Raw genomic sequence first — 18,876 nt, 5'->3', positions numbered from 1 at the left:
CCAGGGAAGCATTTCCAGAAGGTGCAGAGGGTCTGAGGAAGGAAGAATGTGGCCAGTGATCAGGGCATTTGTGCCTTGGGGCCAGCACCTTGGACAGCGGTGCCCGGGGCCCAGCGCTATGCCAGGAGCAGCTGGGAATCAGGTCAGCAGATGGCGCCCGTGCCCTCCACGGGCAACGCAGACACCCAGAGCATCATTCATTCAGGTCGCACGCGGGTTCCTGGGTGGCTGAGCAAGGTGTGGACGGGTGCCAGGGACAAGGCAGAGGCGGCCCGACCTCGCGGGACGTGATCTAACACGCATGGAGGGGACGGAGCAGCACTGTGGAGACAAGACACCAAAGACGAGGCTCACACAGGCAGAGGTTCACCGATTCCTGTGTTGGTTGGCGGTCCTGTCTGTGTGTGGATTTCTGTGAGCCTGGCCAGGCTCGTGTCGGAGGCAGGTGACTGTCCCCCCTCTGGCGGACAGAGAGATGGAGCCCCGGAGGGGGTGGCACTCCCCTGAGCTGGAGGTGCCTGGAAGGGCCGTGGTTGCCTTTGACCTTCCACCACTGAGAGCAGTCTGCCCGGCGACGTCAGGCTCGGCCACCGCTCACATGACAAGCTGTCCTCCTCATTTGCCTGGGAGGCCCACCTGTCCAGCAGGCGCCCTGCGGCCCGTCCACGTTAGGCGTGGAGGAGTGACAGCAGGCCCCGCCCTGCCCCGAGTGTGACTCCGACAGGCGCAGCCTTGGACCTCTGTGCCACCTTGCAGCCGGGGCTATGAAGGGGGCATCCTGCGCTGTGACCTCGAGTCTGCTCGCAGGACCAAGTTCCCGGAGGACTCACGCCCGGGGCATAATCTCCCGCTCAGCAGCACTTGGCCTCTGGGGAGGGGAGAGCTGCGGGGGTTGGGTCCCGGATCCGCCCCTTTGGGAGAAGCCCCCGCTGCATACCAGCTTGCTCCAGCCCTGCGGAGTCCCGGGCAGGATGTTCTGCGGCCAGGTGTCCTTCAGCTGGCTTTGGCTTTGGCTTTGGCTTTGGCTTTTTAGGGCCACACTTGCGTCATATGGAGGTCCCCAGGCCAGGGGTTGATGGGAGCTGTAGCCGCCGGCCTCCACCACAGTCACAGCAACGCCAGATCCGAGCCTCATCTGCGACCTCCACCACAGGTCACAGCAACGCGGGATCCATAACCCACTGAGTGAGGCCATGGATCGAACCTGCGTCCTCATGGATCCTAATCAGAGTTGGTTCTGCTGAGCCACGTCGGGAACTGCAGCTGTTTTCTTTTTACTGCTTTCTTCCTTACCTTTTCGGTGCTCGAAGATTAACCTTTCTTGGGAAAGTTAGCATTTTTTAAAGAGCTTGCTCTTCCCTGTCTAGACGCACCTCCTCATCTGGAACCTTCCACAGCTCGAGGCCAGCAGGGTGGCTCCCTCGTCTGGAAGACGGAACCTCATCCTGTCCAGGTCTGCTTTGTCCTTTCTGTGGACGTTTTGCTAAATTGTCCTTCCAGCCTCCTGCCTTCCTGAAAGAAGAGCCCTGCCTCTTTCTTTAGATTATACCTGTGGTCCCCATTCCCTGTAGAAACTTAAAAAAGAGTAAAAGACGGAAATAAAAACCATTCCAAATCCGATGAGCAGTTTTATTTTTTCAATGATTATTATTTGATGATCATTCATCCGCAAAATTCATCAGACCCACTTTTTGTGGAATTTTACTCTGTCCCTGGGACTTGAGCGGATCTGTTGCACGTTTCCCCTTCTCACGTTCTATCCTCGCCGATTTGCCCTGGGGCCCTTCTCCCTCCTGAGTCTGTGTCTGCCTCTGCGATGACTTCCTGGGACGAGGCCCTCGGGGGTGGAGTCACCCTGCCGTCCCCCCCCGCTTCCCTGTATTTAGCTGTGCGGTAGCCACTGAGGGTCCTGCGCCTGCTGGTGGTCAGCAGTGGGGGCGCCTCTGAGACTGGCCCCACCCTGCAGTGCCCTGCGGTGTCTGTACTGTGCAGTGGGTGTGGGTGACCCCGCCATGGGTGACCCATCACTTACTGTCCACCGGACGGCTCTTCTGAGGCCACGAGCTGACAGAGTGTGGGCCACCCTTCCTCCCGCTGCCCCGCAGGACCTGGGTGCTGCCCGGGACAGGGGCTGGCCCTGGACGTACTGCCAGGGCCGTGTTCTCTGCACCCGCCTGCTTTCATCTTGCTCTCAGCCCTGACTCAGGGTGCCAGCCTCCGCTTGGTCAGTTATAATATCTGCCCAGTTGTATTTGTCAGCAGTGCTGCGTAGCAAATTACCACACACTTGGTGGCTTCTGACAGCACCTACTCATCACCCCACAGTGTCCCTGGGCAGGTGTCTGGCGTGGCGAGCTGGGTTCACTGCTCAGAGTCTCCAGGTGTGGGCCAGGCTGTGTTCCAATGGAGCTGTGGGCATTTCTGCAGCCCTGCCAGGTGGATTCGCATTCTGTTGTTCCCTGGGCAGTGCCCGTTCTCTTGTTCCCTCTGGGCCCCTGAGCCATGTGCCATAGTAGCGGGGACAGTCTGCGGGAGCGGGATTTATTGCATCTCCCACGCCGGGCCAGTGCTCAGCCCAGGGGGGCGTTGTGCTGGTGTGGGAGTTGTCTTGATTTAAACTCAAGAAAAAAGACTTTGCAAATGGCTGGAAGGAAGGGAAGCAGGAAGATCTGGTCCGTTCACCAGCAATTCGTGTGCCTGCTGCCCAGAGGTGCTTGTGCTTGACCGCCTCTGGGCAGCCTGGGTCCTCAGCCCTGGGCCACCCCCTTTGCGCTAGTTGGCAGGGCTGCTGTGACAAAGTACCAAGATGAGGGGATAAGCCACAGAAATTGCTTGTCTCAGTTCTGGAGGCTGAAGTCCCAGATCCAGGGTCAGCAGGGTGGTTCCCTGAGGCTCTGAGGAGCTGCTGCCCCAGCTCCTTCCCCAGCGCTTGTGCCCCCCGGCTTGTGGATGCTTCACCCCATCTCTGTCTCTTCCGTCACGTGTCACTCTCCTGATGGACGTGTCTGTGTCCAGCCTTCCCATTTTCAGAAGGACATCAGTCACATTGATTAGGACCCAGCCTAATACCTCGTTCTAAGTAATTACATCTTCAGTGACCCTATTTCTTTCTTTCTTTCTTTTTTTTTTTCTTTTTGCCTTTTCTAGGGCTGCTCCCATGGCATATGGAGATTCCCAGGCTAGGGGTCTAAACGGAGCTACGCCAGAGCCATAGCAACATGGGATCCGAGCCGCATCTGCAGCCTACACCACAGCTCACGGCAACGCCAGATCCTTAACCCAGTGAGCAAGGCCAGGGATCGAACCCGAAATCTCATGGTTTCTAGTCGGATTCGTTAATCACTGCGCCACGACGGGAACTCCACCCTGTTTCCAAATAAGGCCACATTCTGGGGCACTGGGAGGTGGCACATCAACATAGGAATTTGGAGAGGCATGATTCAACCCTGCTAGATCCTCACCATGCTAGGATGGTGGGTGGATGGATGGATGGATGGATGGATGGATGGCTGGGTAGACGGATACATGAATGACTGAGAGGAAGGGGGTGGATGGGTGGGCGGGTGGATGGAAGGATGGATGCTACATGAACGAAAGGGTGGATGCCTTTTGCAAGGAGCAGCTAGCAGGGCCCTAGCCGGCTCATTAGAAGTGGTATGCGGGAGTTCCTGCTCTGGCACCACGGGATCAGTGGCGTCCCTGCAGCCAGGATGAAGGTTCACTCCCTGGCCCACGCAATAGGTTAAAGGATCTGGTGTTCCCACAGCTGTGGCTCAGGTTGCAACAGCAGCTCCGCTCTGATCCCTGGCCTGGGAACCCCACATGCCGCTGGGTGACCCAAAAGGAAAGAAGAAGAAGTGGTATGTGGTTGTGCAAATTCTGAACTTCCAGTTTCCCCACATCCACACGCACTCAGTCCTTGCCTCCGGGGCCCGTGGGTTCCTCTCAATAGCCTGTGGTTTCCTCCTAATTAGGTCCTTACAAAGGGTTTCAAAGGCTCCTAGATTCATCCGTGTGATGTTGTAGCAAGAGACACCGTGTGATGCTATTAGTTTTTCCAAGTTGAGTTATTTCTTATTTCACAGATTCCCAGAACTTCAAGGTGACAGAGTCCTTTTCTTTTTCTATCAAAAGGCCATTTTTTTTTTTTTCTACTCCAACAGTGGAATCGGATGCTTGTCAAGGGTGCCTTTCGAGAATGTACTTTGGAAAGTTTGCTTCGCGGCCGTGCTCTGCCTTTGTGGTCAAAGACACGGGCTGGATGAAACGTTGGTATTGATGTAACTGGTTTTTGGTTTTGTCTTTTTAGGGCCGCAGAGGTTCCCAGGCTAGGGGTCAGATTGGAGCGACCGCTGCTGGCCTATGATGCAGCACAGCATCTCGGGATTCAAGCTGCGTCTGTGACCTACCCCATGGCTCACGGCAACCCTGGATCCCCACCCCCCTGAGTGAGGCTGGGGGATGCTAGTCAGATTCGTTTCTGCTGAGCCACCATGGGAACTCCTGACGGAACTGTTTAAGAGTTGAATTGTATTTTCTTACTAGAAGAAATGACACTTCCTAGTGTTTCAAACCAAAGTGGGTTGTTGCCAGGAATTTTGCTGCCATTTGTAAAAGAGAGAGTGACAGGAACTGAATCCAGTTGGGCGTCAGTCACAGAAGGTGCTGGATTTTTTGGCATCCAGGTGAACGTCGGATTTAATGTGGAGCGATTGGGTAGATGTGGCAGGTGACAGTTCAGACTCCTCGGATTAATGTGGAGCGATTGGGTAGATGTGGCAGGTGACAGTTCAGACTCCTCGGTGGGGAGAGGGGTTGCTCCCCATTCTCCGGCCTCACCCTCTCCCAGCTGCCTTTCCTGCCGCATCTTGCATTCCAGCCACATCTCAGCCTCATTGGTCCTGCCCTCACCATGCGGGGTGGACCTGATGGACACCAGTTGCTTCTCAGCTATGTCTTGCTCACGCACGTGGCTGCCCCACTGGACTGGGCTCTCCGGGGCCACACACGGTCGGGCTCATCCCTGGAGGTTCTTTCACGGCTTCACCGTGTTTGTGTAGCAGCTGCCCACTGGATCCTTCCAGAAGGGGGCCCTGGCAGGGTTCCTGGGGCTCCGGGTGCCTGAACAATGCCCACCCACCTGCCCCTAGGGGGCAGGCTGACCCAGACAGGCTGCAAGCTCAGGCCCCAGTGCTATCCCAGGCTCCAGCCCCCGGCATTCTGTTCTTTCATCCGTGGCGCTTCCCAGCCCGGCAGGGCTTCCCAGGGGAGCACTTACTGAGTTTTCTGCCTGGAAGCAGTCTCTTTATGGAGACTCTGGCTCTCTTCCCATCCGTCCCGCCCAACACGTGTCAGCGCGGGCACATACACGTACCCAGGCACGCGCACACAGGCACACACACACCTGCCCCACTCTGCCGAGCAGCAGGAGAGGGATGGGGGCTGACTGCGGTTTGTGACCTGGTCCACCCACCACCTGCTGGCCAGCCTCAGGCTCTGGAAGAGTTCACGGCCCACTCACGGCGCGCAGCGTGCACGGCGGGCTTCAGAGCCCTTCCCCCGGCTTCTCACCAGCGAGCAGTTGCCAGCAGCGGCTCCTAGTCCAGAGGCCTGCCAGCCTGCGGGGCTTCACCTGGGGGGCTGGGCTGCAGAGCTGAGCCCAGAGCACCCCTTCCCGAGCCGCCCTCCCTCCGCCTGGAAACGCTCTGTGCCACCCGCTGTGGACGCTTCCTGTCCTTGGTACCCTGTTCTTCTGTCTCAGCAGTGCTCCTTGAATCTAGAAGACGCTTCGGAAAACAGCAGCTCGCCCAGCGTCCTGCTACGCGAATAAATGGGCTGTTAGCACTTTTCCCCAACAGTGCCTCCCACTGTCCCGTCTGTGAACACACGGAAGCGCTAACGTTCAAAGCGCCCCCTTTCTAGGTCATCTTTTAGCATGTCGGCGTCATTAACCTTCTCTCGTGGAAATTGTACGACTGTGACCTAACTTACTGATGCGGCCCACTGTTGATGGGTATTGAGGGCGAGCTATTTCTTGAATATGAATCTGCTAGATGAGTGCAGGAAGAACACTCACGTATTCCTTTTAGTTTAACTCTTGCTCTACATTGGCGTCGAGTTGATTTACAATGTTGTGTTGGCTTCAGGTGTACAGCAGAGTGATTCGGTCGTATATATATGGCTGAATATGTGTATATATATATATGTATGTATATATATATATAATTCTTTGGTTTTTGGTTTTTTTGGCTGTGCCCTTGGCATATGGAAATTCCTAGGCCAGGGAACCTGCACCACACAGCAGTGACAACACCGAGTCCTCAACCCATTGTGCCACCAGGGAATTTTGGTTTTTGTAAATATTTAAATCTTTTTTTTTTTTTTTTTTTTTGCTTTTTAGGGCTGCACCGCAACACATGGACGTTCCCCAGCTAGAGGTCTAATTGGAGCTACAGCTGCCAGCCTACACCAGAGCCACAGCAACATCAGATCCGAGCCACATCTGCGACCTACACCACAGCAACGCCGGATTCTTAACCCGCTGAGCAAGGCCAGGGATGGAACCCGCAACCTCATGGTTCTCAGTCGGATTCGTTAACCACTGAGCCACGACGAGAACTCCCTATTATTATTATTTTTTTTTATACTTCTTTTTCTCTCTTTTTTTCTGGCTGCCTCGTGGCGTTTTGGAGTTCCTGGGCCAGGGATCAGATCTGAACCGCAGCTGTGACCAATGGAGCAGCTGCAGCAATGCCAGATCCTTAACTCCCAGTCCCTGCTGCTTTGTTAAATTCAATCCATCACTCCTGTTGCACCACAGCGGGAACTCCGCCTCTTCGACCTTTTATTTCCTTTTCTTCTGCTCCCCCGGCCCTAAATCTTTTTTTTCCCCAACCTTTTGATTTTAGCAGAATACATATAACGTAAAATTTACCGCTTTAGCCGTATTTAAGTGTGCAATTCAGTGGCATTATGCACATTTGCAATGTTGTGTAACCATCCCCAGTGTTTGTTTCCAGAGCTTTCTCATCATCCCAGACGGAAACTCTGTCCCCATCAACCCCCCCCAACCCCTGGCAACCCCTGTTCTGCTTTCTGTCTCTGAGGATTTGACTCCTCCGGGGACCTCATGTAAGTGGAGCCGTACTGTATTTGTCCTTTTTTTGATCAGTTTATTTCACTTGGCGCAGTATCTTTAAGCTTCATCCATATTGTAGCAGGCAATACAATTCTGTAGCAGACAATACAATTCTGAAAGAATTTTATCCTTTTGAAGACTGAATACTATTGCATCGTACGGATGGGCCACATTTTATCCATCCAGGTGGTGATGGGCGCTTGGGTTGTTCCCACCCTTTGGCTCCTGTGAGTAGTGCTGCTGAGAGCACGCGGTATGCTGCCCGGGCCCTGCTTGCGAATCTTTTGGGTGAGGCTGTGACTTGAGACTGGGGTGTTGTTGGACGTGGACACCCTGGGCTGTGACATCGCATCCTCTTTCTTCACTCAGCTCCCAGGATGGGGGCAGCCAGGGGCTTTGTCTCGGGAAGCCCAGCAGTCTGGGAGGAGCTGTGGATCCCCCAGAGTGGCCGAGCGGGACAGCAAGCCCAGCCTCCCCTGCAGCCTCCCATCACACCTCCCTGTTCACTGAAATAGTCAGTATTCATAAGCGAAGGTTGGCATCACTAGCGGATACCAGCAAAATGCACACCTGTGCACCTCCCCTCAACTGAGAGAGGGGAACCCGTGACACCTGGCTGGGCCCCCCCAGGCCCCCCCCTCCACCCTGCACTGAGTTCTCAGGTGCATCGCATCTCCAGGCTTCCCGGTGGGTTTACACAAGGGAGGGGCTCTAAGCGAGACCTCTGGCAGCTGCGTGTGTGCGTGTGCACGTGTAACACAATGTGGGAGTCGTCCACATCCGCGGGGCCGGGGCTGCTCACCTGCCTTGGTCAGGCCGGCTATGGCCCCGAGGATTCCGTCACGTCCACGGCTGCACAGGGCGGAGTCTCGGGTGCGTGGCGGCCCCGGACCCCAGGCTGCGGAGCCAGCGGGCCTCACGGTGATGAGGCCGAAGCCGCTCTGTGAAGTCACTGCACATTTACCCTCCCGGCAGCAACGGGAGGGTGCCTGCTCCGGCACCCCCACCAGGCAGCTGCGCCGGGGCCTCGGAGATAGGGACCCAGGCACTGGAGAGCAGGCCGTGGTGCGGAAAAACCAGCTTCCTGCAGAAAAGGGAAAACGGGGCGTGCACGCCAGCGAGGGCCCCTCTGAAAGCGATGATGCTTCTCCAGGGAGAAAAGGTTTTGCATCCATGAAACAGCAGAGAGAGCAGGAAGTTAAAAACCTGGCAGCGAAAATGTCAGAGGGAAAATTCAAAGAAAAGAAAAAGGAGGGAATATCCCAGAAAGGAGGATGAAGTGAAGGTGAAGGTGAAAGAGAAACGATTTAAGACCTGGAGGGTCAGTAGCCACCCCCGGAGCCGCGCAAGCGGACACCCTGGCCTGGTGCAGGCTCGGCGGCCCCTGCTCGAGCAGCCCGGCAGTCTGAGGCTCCTCTTCCGTCCCCTGGAAAGACCCTGGTTGTTAGATTAGATTGGATTAGATTAGCGCCCCCGGGACAGTCTCCTCTCAAGATCCGGCCCTTGAGAGCAGCTGCAAAGACCTTTATTCCCAAGAGGTCACGTTTGCAGGTTCCGGGGGTCCTGGGGGGCCCGTGAGCCCACTGCAGAGGGTTCAGCAGGTGCCGTGCCCCTTCGGGGAGGAAGCCCGCCCCTGCTGCACAGCCCAGGCTGCGGGGCGCGGGAGCCTCAGAGCAGAGTTTGTCTCTACTCGCTGCCCTGACCCCAGCCCCGTGTTTGCTTCTCTGCACAGCAGCTCCACAGCCGATTCCTGCCCCTCGGACAAGTCCGGGCCAGACGCAGCCCCCGTGGCCACAAGAGAGAAGATCCGGTCCCGATTCCACGGCAGCCACGACCTGATCCACCGGCTGTTCGTCTGCATTTCAGGTGCCACATCGGGGCCTGGGGACCCTCGGGCTTTAGGGAGAGGCTGACACGGGTGCGAGAGGCGCCCCACTGATGTTGGGGCGCTGGTGGTGCCAGCCCTGCCCAGGCCTTCCTCAGAAAGTCATTTCATCGTCCCCAAGCTCCGCGACGGGCCGGATGCCCAGCGAGGGGCCATCACGCTTGGCTCGGTCCTCCAGCGGTGGGGGTGGAGCCCACTCTGGTCCCTGCAGCCCCTCGGCCGCCCGCACAGGGGGGTTCTGTTCAGTTTGTGGTTCGGATTCCCAGTACATCCTGACTGATTTTTGTGTCCTTTTCTTGGGACAGGAAGCAGCAGGGGGTGAGGAGACCGATGGCTGTTTTGTCTCCTGGGGAATGCAGAGAGGGGAGTGGCACAGACGGTGGCGTTTTAACCCTTTCCTTTAGTGCTGACGGGTTCGGATGCTTCAGAAGTACATCCGTGGATGGTGCGGTCCCTCCTCCCCGGCCTCCACCTGTGGGCTCTGTCCAGACAGTGCCTGTCCCGTGGCCCAGCTCCCGGCGGGCGTTTGCTCTGCACTCCTGGCCTCGCGCCTGCTCCTTGCGCTGGCCAGGAGCGAGGGGCAGCTATGGGGCAGCCCTTGGACTGGTGGATGCTGCGGAGTCAGGGGGTCATTTAGCACAGCCGAGGGCCCCCCAGGCACAGTCCCCAGCCAGGCGGGTGGGACCAGGAGTCAGGGCGACTCCACGCTTCCGTTCCGATGTACTCACAACCCACTGCATGGCTTTGCTGTGGGGCTGAAGGAACACGTGTCTGGCGGGTGCTCAGCACAGCCGCTAATGTGCCAGGAACCTGGAACCGCAGTGTCATCGCTGTGACGGGTCCCAGGGCGTCCCTTCCTGTGGGCTGTGCGGTCACTTGCATTGCTGTAGGTGGCAGCTCCGTCACCTGCTGTGGGCTAGCTTTGCTTTTCACCGCGAAAGGCTGAATCGGGTGAGGGTGAAGCAGACGAGACTCGGGGAAGTGTTGTCCTCCTGGCAGGCGGCAGAGGAGCTGGGCGCTGAGCCCCCCGTCCAGGCAGGGTCCACTCTCGGCTCCAGCCCCTAGGCTACTTGGGCCCCAGTGTTTGCGGGGAGAGGGCTGCGTCTTGATGCCGAATGGCCATGGGGGGCGGTGCTGCCATGGGGGTGGGCACAGTTGGGGGCTCTGGGCTGTCCCTCAGTGAGGGGCCAGGGCCGCTTAGTGGGGTGGCCGTGACCCTAAATATAACTGCGCGAATGAGAGGAACCGCCTGCCTGGGGGGCTGCCGGGGTCCCCCCTCCCCTGGTGTCCCTTGCCTCACGAGCTTTTGCTTCTGCAAGAGGAATTGTCCCAGCGGTTGGGCAGCCTCTTCTTGCCCCCACCCAAGGAGCTGGTCGGCCTAACGCCCCCCTCGGCCATCCTCCCCCAGGGGTGGCCGACCAGCTGCAGACCAACTACGCCAGCGACCTGCGAAGTATTCTCAAGACCCTTTTCCAGGTCATGGCCACCAAGCCCGAAACAGACGACAAGGAGAAGTTGAAGAAGGGTGAGTGCCCGCGCGGGACAGGCTCTGCGGCTGGGCGGACCGGCGTGTCCTCCGCCTCCGGGAGATCCGCACGCGTAGGCCTAGGCGAATAGGGCCCGGCAGGGACACCTGGCTTTTCCATGACCAGGCACCTTCCAAATGGGAACCACCCAGCAGTCCAGGTGGTCTGCTGGGGGACCGAGGGGCCCACGTCGCAGGCCTGGGTACCCCATGGCCACTGCCCGGGGAAGTGGCACCACGCCCCACCCTGCAGGCAGCCGCACGCCCCTGCAGGCAGCTCCCGCTGCACACGCGCCAGCAAGGTCACCCACTTGCTGCGGTTCTCTTAGAGACAAGATCCAGAGGCAGTGTCCCTTCCACCGAATCCCACCCGTCACAGCGTCCAGAGGCCGGCCCAGAGCCAAGGAGGGGACCTAGGCCCCTGCTGCAAGGCGGAGCGGCCGATGTAACCTGCCTCACGGCCTCACACATACCCGGCGCGGCACAGGCACACAAGCTGCTCTCGTACACGTCCTTGCACACACATGTGCACAGGCATGCTGAGCTCCTGTGAGGGCGCAGGTGGCAGGGCGGAGAAGGATGAGGCACAGGGGGCTTGGCCCCTTACTCCCTAGAAGGACGTGGCAGTGCGGGGAAGGGGCCCCACCCCTGCTCACCTGCCCCTCTCCTGGGCCGAGGCTCCCTTCATCACAGGGGCTCCTGCTCAAGAGTGTCGGGGCGCACAGGGCAGTGGGCCCAGCCCTGGAGGACACGTCCTCCACCACGGGGCAAGAAGTCTGCCTCCCCGTGTCCATACCACCCGGCCACGCTGCTCCCAGTGCCAGGAACTCTGGGCAGGGCTGCCTCCTGGAATGTCATGGCTCGGGGAGGGTGGTGACGTGGACTGTCCCTCGGGCAGGAGAGTGGGCCTCGGGGCGGTGGCCGGGCCTGGTTCCCCGCCTGCCTCGGGGGCCCTGGTCCAGGGGGACCTGACCACACAGAGACAACGGAGAGTCATCACCCAGCCCGCAGGGGCGGCGGATGGGGCCTGAGGTGACTCCCTTCCTCTGTGGGCCGGGGGTGTGTCTGGGGGCCGCCCCTTGCTGGCAGCACCCAGCTGCGCCTGCCATGGACCTCAGCAGCCACCGTCTCTCCTCCAGTCACCCAGACCCTGCGCAGTGCAGCCTTGGAGGACTGCGCCCTGTGCCAGGAGACCCTGTCATCCTCCGAACTCGCAACCAAGACCCGAGACGGGGGCTTGGAAGGTGCGTGGGGGGCTGGGGGCCGATGTGCTGCGAACCTCCCTGCGAGCGGGGGCCTCGGCTTCAACCTCCCTCTCTGGCCTGCTGGCTCCATGCAGGCAGCGCTCCTGCAGCTGAAACCCTCCCTAGAAGCTGGCTGGGTGTAGCTCCTAGGGGGCGGCAGCCCCAGCCCCTTCTCCGGGGCTCCTAGCGTGGGCTCAGGCCCTCTAAGCTGAGGTCGTTGAACACCTCAGCCTGGGGGGTACGGGGGAGGGTGTTGGGAGCAAGGAGATGCCGGGCTCAAGGCCTTTAGGCGTAGCTGGAGGTGGCTGGTCCCAGGACACAGGCCCACACCTGCACCACAGGAAAGCCTTCACGCGGCGGAGCCTTTGCCAGAGGGGCTCGGTTGCGTGAGAGCCCGGAGACCCTGCCCCCCCATTAGCCTGGAGTGGCCACTGGGGGTCCGGTGGCTTGGCATCAGGGCAGGAACATCCAGAGCGGGTTGGGGGCCCGGGCAGCACATCTCAGGGGGTGGGGGGCAGCCGAGGTCTTTGGCAGGGGCTGGACAGGCCCTGAGACAGCCCAGCAGATAGGCCTGGGGTGGAACGGGACCCAACGGAGGAGGAGGCCCAAGTCGACCCGCCGCAGGCGGCTGTCACAGCGCCCCTGCTGCGCCTTCCCCGCGGTGGGCCCTGCCAGTCCCCCCTCGGGGCCTCCCTCGTGCCGCCTGGTGACGGGTGTGTGGTGAGGCCACCTTCGCCAGGACCCCGGGGGTGACCGAGTGGCACCGAAGTGCCCTGAGCCTTGTCTTCTCTTCCTGCCTTTGAAAATCAGATGCGGGCTACAAAGGACGCCCCCGCGGGGAACGCGGAAACCCCTGCTCGAGGGGCTCGGAAAGAATGAGCTTCAAGGTCCGGAGCGGCCCGGCCCACAGCCAGGGCGCGTGCCCTTCATGGGCTGCCAATCCAGCCCCTCCTGGAAGTGGCTCCCAGGGGGCGGCCTGGCCCCGGTCAGAGTGGGTGCCAGGCCTGGGACGTCCTCAGGACCCCACTTGCCTCCTGGGGGAAGGGTCTGGACTTGTCGCTTGGTGCTGGCCTCGTGGCACAGCGCCAGGGGCTGACACATGCTGTCCAGGGCGGCACTGGAGCCGACCGAGGGTTTTACATGGAGGGGGCGGAGGGTGGGGGCGAGCCGACCGGGAGAGCTGGGGGGAGGGAGGGAGGGGTTGGTGAGGGCAGGGGAGGGGAGGAGACCCTGTCTCTTGAGGGCGGGTGGCTGTGCCAAGCTCTGCTGGAGGGCAGAGGGGGCTCGCTGAGCATGTGCTGTGGCCTAGGGAGGTGTTCGCTCCCGCTCTGGGCTCCCGGGCTGGGCTCCCCCCCGTGGGGAATGAGGGGAAGGGCTGTCTCCCTGTGCAAGGCGGCTTCTCCGGGCGCCCACCCCCACCCAGCCTCACTTCCAGAGCAAGTCCCCAGGGGCTTCCACCAGCAAGCGGCTGGAGAAGTGATAGGAGACAGGACAGGGCCCTGTGCCTCTGCCTGGGCTGCACAGGTCGGGGTGGGGGGCAGGGGGCCACCCCGTCCCTGCCAGCGGTTTCCCTGGACCCTAAGCACCCCCTCCCCAAGAACCTGAGAACTGGCCTGGAGCCAGCGGAAGGCGGGGCCGCGGGGGCACCCATGGCTCCAACAGAGGGGTTGACGCAGGGTAGGGGGTAGGGGGTTGATTTCTTCATTTCTCAGCCCCCGTTTTTTGCCTGAGGGCCTGGCCAGGCTGCAGCTGGGCTCCAGCTTCCAGGACCGCCCCACCCGAGGCTCTGACCCCCAGCCCACCCACCCCACTGCCTCCACTGCACAGCTCCCTCTGGCTGACATGCCCCCCCCCCGCCTCCTGTTGTCACAGACCCGCCTGAGTGGGTCCCGGACGAGGCCTGTGGCTTCTGCACTGCGTGCAAAGCCCCCTTCACCGTCATCCGCAGGAAGCATCACTGCCGCAGCTGCGGGAAGGTAGGTAGGCCCAAGGCCCGGGGGCTGTGGCTGGGCATCCCTGGGGACCTTTCAGACTGTGTACGGGCCTGGCAGTCAGGACTGAGGCCCCGGGGGCTGGCGAGGACCCAAGTCCTCATGCGACACACCTGAACCCTGGGCACAGGGTATGGGCTCCGGGCACTGAGCCCACCGGGTCCGATGGGGCAGTGGCCAGTCCCTGCCGCTTCAGAGCTGGGGACAGGGAGGAACCAGAGGGTCTGACTAGGAGCCTGCAACGTCCCAGTGTGGGACAGGGACCCCTGCCTCAGCTGGGCCTCCTGGGGCCAGAACATGCCCAGGTTTTCCTGAAGGTGCCAGCCCCCCAGGGCCACTGGAAGACCTTCGCCCAGCACCCTCGCCTGCTCTGGTGGATGGGGTGTGCCCGGCGCTCAGGGCTCCCACCCTGTCGGTGCTGTGCCTCCCCGCCAGGCCCAGGTCCGGAGGGGGTGAGGCCCAGGGGCTGCTGGGACCCTTGCCCGGCTCACCGCCCCACCCTCGTCTTCTAGATCTTCTGCTCCCGCTGCTCCCCGCACTCGGCCCCGCTGCCCCGCTACGGGCAGGTGAAGCCGGTGCGAGTGTGCACGCACTGCTACATGTTCCACGTCACGCCCTTCTACAGCGACAAGGCGGGCATCTGACGCGGGGTGGGGCACGGCCACACCCGAGAGGGCCCCGGACTCCAGGATGGAGGCGCCAAGGGCCCGTGCTCCTGCCTCCTCCATCCAGGCCACAGGCTGCAGGGGGGTTTTCACTGCATTTCATCCAGCTGCTGCCACCACCGCTGCAGGGGCTGCAGGCCGCCCAGACTTCCAGAACGTCCAGTGCCTCTGCACCACCCCCACCCCCACCCCCGCCTCCTACCACCCGTGGGGACCCCAGGCCAGCCTCAGGAGCCAATAGGCGGTCAGCTTCATCCAGGAAGGGTCCCTGGGGTGCCCAGTGGCTGCCTGGGCTGGAGTGGGCTCTCCTCCTGCCTGTGCACCTGCCCCACCCCCCGCCCTGTTTAGATGCTGCTTCCGGGCTCAGCGGGAGCAAAGGGTCCGCTCTTGAAGGAGGAAGTGGGGTTGGTGTCTGAACTCCGGTGGACACCTGCAGGAGAGGGGCCAGGCCCCAGTGCCCGCAGGGCTTCCCCGAGGGCTTGCCAAACCAGAAAGACCAGGCTGTCCGTTCCCTCCAGGGCCCTGAGCCCACAGCCCCCCCGCCCCCTCTCCCCACCTCTGCCCTCTCGGACCGGTCTCCCTTCTTGTCAGGGAGGGAGAAGGCAGAAGCAGACCTGGTGGGGACCCCGCTCTCGTCTGCCCGCTCCAGCCCCCCAGCTGCTGCGGGGGCTCTGGCGGCGGGGAGAGGCTCCCAGCTTCTTAGGCCAGGGCCCTGCGGGGGCTGAGAGTCACCGGATGGTGCCCACCTGGCTGCCACTTCCCCCTTCCTTCTCTCTGCAGCCCCTGGGACCCCGGCCCACCTCCTCAGACCCTGGAGTGGCCCCGGGCCCCAGCACAGACACCTCCTCAGGCTTAAATCTCAGGCTTCACATTGCAATGCCGATTGCAGTTTTATTTTTAGAGAGGTGACACACCTACTGCTTCTTTTATAGGACAAAATCCAATTACTATTTAACAGCGGACTACACATGCACAAAAACAGCTTCTGTGGGAGAAGAAAAGTATAGAATGGAGGGTATATTATGTATTGAGATTATTTTTATTTTCTAAATGCTATAATTCAAAACCATTTCCATAAATCTATTTAAGGATCGCAGACGCTCTTATTTCTTATGTGACGATGGAGTCCTTTTTCTCAGCCTGGGACGCGATGGGTTCTGGCTAAAGGTCCTTCTCCTCTAGGCAGCTGGGGGCTTCTGGACTCTCGGGTCAGTCAGAGCCAGCCCTTGGCTTCCCACCAGCCCCAGGGGAGGGTGGCCACCCCGCCCCCCACCCTGCCTCTGCAACAGCTGCCGTCCGCCCACCCCACCCAGCTTCTCCTGGCCTTTGTGTCCTCAGCTCAGACCCCTGGCCTGTGTGTGTGTCGGGCTGCGCAGTGCTCTTGGACACCCCACCTTGAGGCACCCCCACCTGGGTGGCCTGGCAGGGGCTGTACCACCAGCTGCCTGGAGGCTGCCTCCTGAGTGCCCTGGAGGGGACACCGGAGGCCAGGCCCAGTACTGGGGGTGCCAAGGCACCAGGGCTGCTTCGGGTCTCAGAAGCTGAGCCTTTCGGGCTTGGGGGTCCAGTCCCCCTGAGGCGGCCATTGGGCGGCCAGAGAGTGGGGGCGTGGCTGCAAGAGGCCCTGCAGGCCAGCAGACCCATTTATTTTCCGGCAGGTGGGAAAGTGTTTCAGAACACAGGGCAGGGCTGAGTCCTTTGGGGGCAGAAGAGAAGTGGCACAGACGTGGTATCTCCAGCTGCCCAAGGCCAGGCCTGCCCACCTGGACAAACTCCCTCCCAACCCTCTGGCTGGCTGTACCTGTGTCCCTGGCTGGACAGCAGTGCTTTCTGGATGTCAGCTGCCTGGGGGAGGCCAGCCCCTGCTGCCCCTGGCCAGGAAGCAGGGCCCCTGCAGGGGCGTCCCGTGAAGCCATACTGTGGGGTCCCCTCCCTCTCCTCCTCCAGGTACCCACAACTGTCACCTTCCAGACCTGGGACGCAGCAGAGCTCCCCATCCACCAGGTCAGGGCGAGAGGGGGGATGGAGACGCAGGAGGGAGGGTCTGCCCGAGGCCCGCCCGAGGCCCAGACACAGCTGCCCTCAGGGGGAGGGCCGAGACGCCAGGGAGCGGGGGGCCTGCCCTGCAGGAAGGCCGTGGCCCGGGGATGCCCTAGCAAGGGCCACCAGCTGTGCCATCTGTCCAGAAGTGAGGGGTTTCCCGGGTCCTGAGACTTCCCTGTTCAACAGGAGGCACGCGCGCGGTTGTCCCCGCCCCGGGGCTGAGCCAGGACCTGAGGGAGGGGAGGGTTCGTCCGAGCACGTTTCCCGCTCAGCAAGGACCTGGAAGGAATGGCCTGCTGCCCACCCGCAGCAGGGGCAGGGGACTGCTGGCGGCAGGGGAGGGCCAGGGGCCTGTGCTCTGTAATCAGCCCTGGCGAGCCAGCTTCGGACCCGAGCAGGTCGCAGTTCCTGAGCCTCTTTCCCGTCCTCCTTCCTGCTGCTGTGGTCGGTCGGTCTGTCTGTCTGTCTGTCTGTCTTTCTATCTTTCTTTTTTTTTTTGCTTTTCTAGGGCCACTCCCGCAGCATATGGAGGTTCCCAGGCTAGGGGTTGAATCGGAGCTGTAGCCGCCGGCCTACGCCACAGCCACAGCAACGTGGGATCCCGGCTGCGTCTGCAACCTACACCACAGCTCACAGCAACGCCGGATCCTCAACCCACTGAGCAAGGCCAGGGGTCGAACCCCCAACCTCATGGTTCCCAGTCGGATTTGTTTCTGCTGCACCACGACAGGAACTCCCCTGCTGCTGTTTCCTGAACTCTGTCCCTCCCACTCCCCGTGATAATCCCTGCAGGGCTGACCCCTTGAGGTCACAGATGGGGAAACTGAGGCTTATGGAAGAGGCTGTGGGCTTTTAGGAAGCAGAGTGACCTGTGGCCTGAGTGGTGCCCAGAAGCGCTGGTCCCGGCTGGCCACACCTGGAGCTACTTCCCGAGGGCAGCTCTGGGAACAGGGCCTCCACAAGCGTCAGGACACCCAGGGCAGGTGCTCCCCTGCGGGTGGTGGAGGAAGCGGCGGTGGGGGGGGGGCACTCGCCGCTCCTCCTGGGCCATGCCCAGGCCTGATGGCAGGTGCCATGCATCCCAACACAGCCCCCGCCACACCCCGTGCACGAGGTTCCGGTGACAGGCTCTCAGGACCCAGATGCAGGGCAGGCCACCAACTCAAAGGAGGTCCGGGGTGGCCCCTGGGGCAGAAAGAGCCACCTGGCCTCAGGGAGGTATCTTTGGGGTGCGAAAGCCACCTCCTCTCCCCATCCAGCTCCTTCCACCACAGGCTCAACTCAGTTCAGAGGCCCCTTCCCACTCTCACACACCCTGGCCTCCCGAGGTGCCCCTGCTGCCTGCCCCCACGTGGCTCATTTGTCCCCACAAGTGTGCCCGTGTACAGCTGCCTGCTCTCAGGCGCAGCCCACCCCAGGCAGGCAGGCAGGCTGGCAGACACCCATAGGGGCAGGCGGAATGCAGGGGAGACAGTACCCTGGAGGCTGGGAGGGTGGTGGGACAGTATTCCCTGGGAAGCAAGTGGGAGGAGCAGCTGCGAGGGTGTGGGCGGGGGGGGGGGGGGGGGGAACGGACAGTCCCCTCCACCCGCCAGGGGCCGGGGGTGGGCTTCCGTCCAGGGTCTCTGCTGCAGCCCCTAATGGCCGCCAGGGGGCGCCCTGCCCTCCACCTCCTCTGCCTGCGGGGCCAGGCTGCCAGGGCGTTGGGGCAGCTGGAGCGCCGCCTGCAAAGGCTGCCCCACTAGGAGTGGGCACTCCAGGTCTGAGCAGGGCCCCCAGCGCAGACCGACCCAGGGGTCAGGCCCTAGTCCTCCAGGCCCTGCAATGGGGTGGAGGGTCCAGAGAGGGTCCCTGGCCAGCGAGGGCCACAGGCAGGGCAGACCACGCCCTGGGGTGGGGGAGGGGTGGGAACGGGGTCCTGGTGGGAGTCGGGCACTTTGGCCGGCCAGGGCTCTGGGTGGGGGCTGACAGCACCATGGAGAGGGCTGGTTTCCTGGCCATTCCCAGCTCTTCCTGTTCTCTGCACTCTGCAGTGGAAGCTGGAGGGAGCTGAGCAGGACCCAAAGTGCCTGCCCAATGCCACCCCAGAACCAGAGTCCTAGAGGCTCTTATCCCCTCTTAGGCCCACCCTAGCCACCTCCTCCAGGCAGCTTTCCCAAACGGGGCACCCTCAGCCCCCACCCTCACATGCATTTTTGGAGCAGAGCCTGGGACCCCTTGCAGGAGTCAGGGAGCCTCTCAGAGCCTCTCCTGCCAGCACCGAGCAGTCCCCCAAACGTAACCTCACCCCAGAGACTTAAACGCACAGGTGTGGCTTGGGTTGTGCTGGGGTGCTAATCTCTTCTGAGCCTCGAGGACGGTCCTGGCTGGGTCCTGCACCTGAAC

General features: G+C 61.4%; 1 protein-coding gene across 6 annotated transcripts in view; it reads left to right on the top strand.

Moving 5' to 3' along the window:
• ZFYVE28 (zinc finger FYVE-type containing 28) overlaps positions 1-15,553 on the top strand; it is an 87,591-nt gene extending 72,038 nt beyond the window's left edge. The window contains exons 9-13 of one of the 6 annotated variants that reach the window (XM_047798872.1): positions 8,871-9,004; positions 10,432-10,548; positions 11,688-11,792; positions 13,665-13,768; positions 15,381-15,553. In XM_047798872.1, coding sequence (XP_047654828.1) covers positions 8,871-9,004; positions 10,432-10,548; positions 11,688-11,792; positions 13,665-13,768; positions 15,381-15,455 — 535 coding nt within the window. In that variant the 3' untranslated portion in view covers positions 15,456-15,553. Of the gene's footprint in view, positions 1-1,367; positions 1,621-8,870; positions 9,005-9,328; positions 10,549-11,687; positions 11,793-13,664; positions 13,769-14,295 lie in introns of those variants that run through there. The other 5 variants (XM_047798871.1, XM_047798870.1, XM_047798873.1 and 2 more) reach the window with 5 other exon arrangements.
• The last annotated feature ends 3,323 nt before the right edge of the window (positions 15,554-18,876 follow it).

This window comes from Phacochoerus africanus, chromosome 10, assembly GCF_016906955.1.
Source record: "Phacochoerus africanus isolate WHEZ1 chromosome 10, ROS_Pafr_v1, whole genome shotgun sequence".
Taxonomy (NCBI): domain Eukaryota; kingdom Metazoa; phylum Chordata; class Mammalia; order Artiodactyla; family Suidae; genus Phacochoerus; species Phacochoerus africanus.
This window is presented reverse-complemented; position numbering and strand designations above follow the sequence as displayed.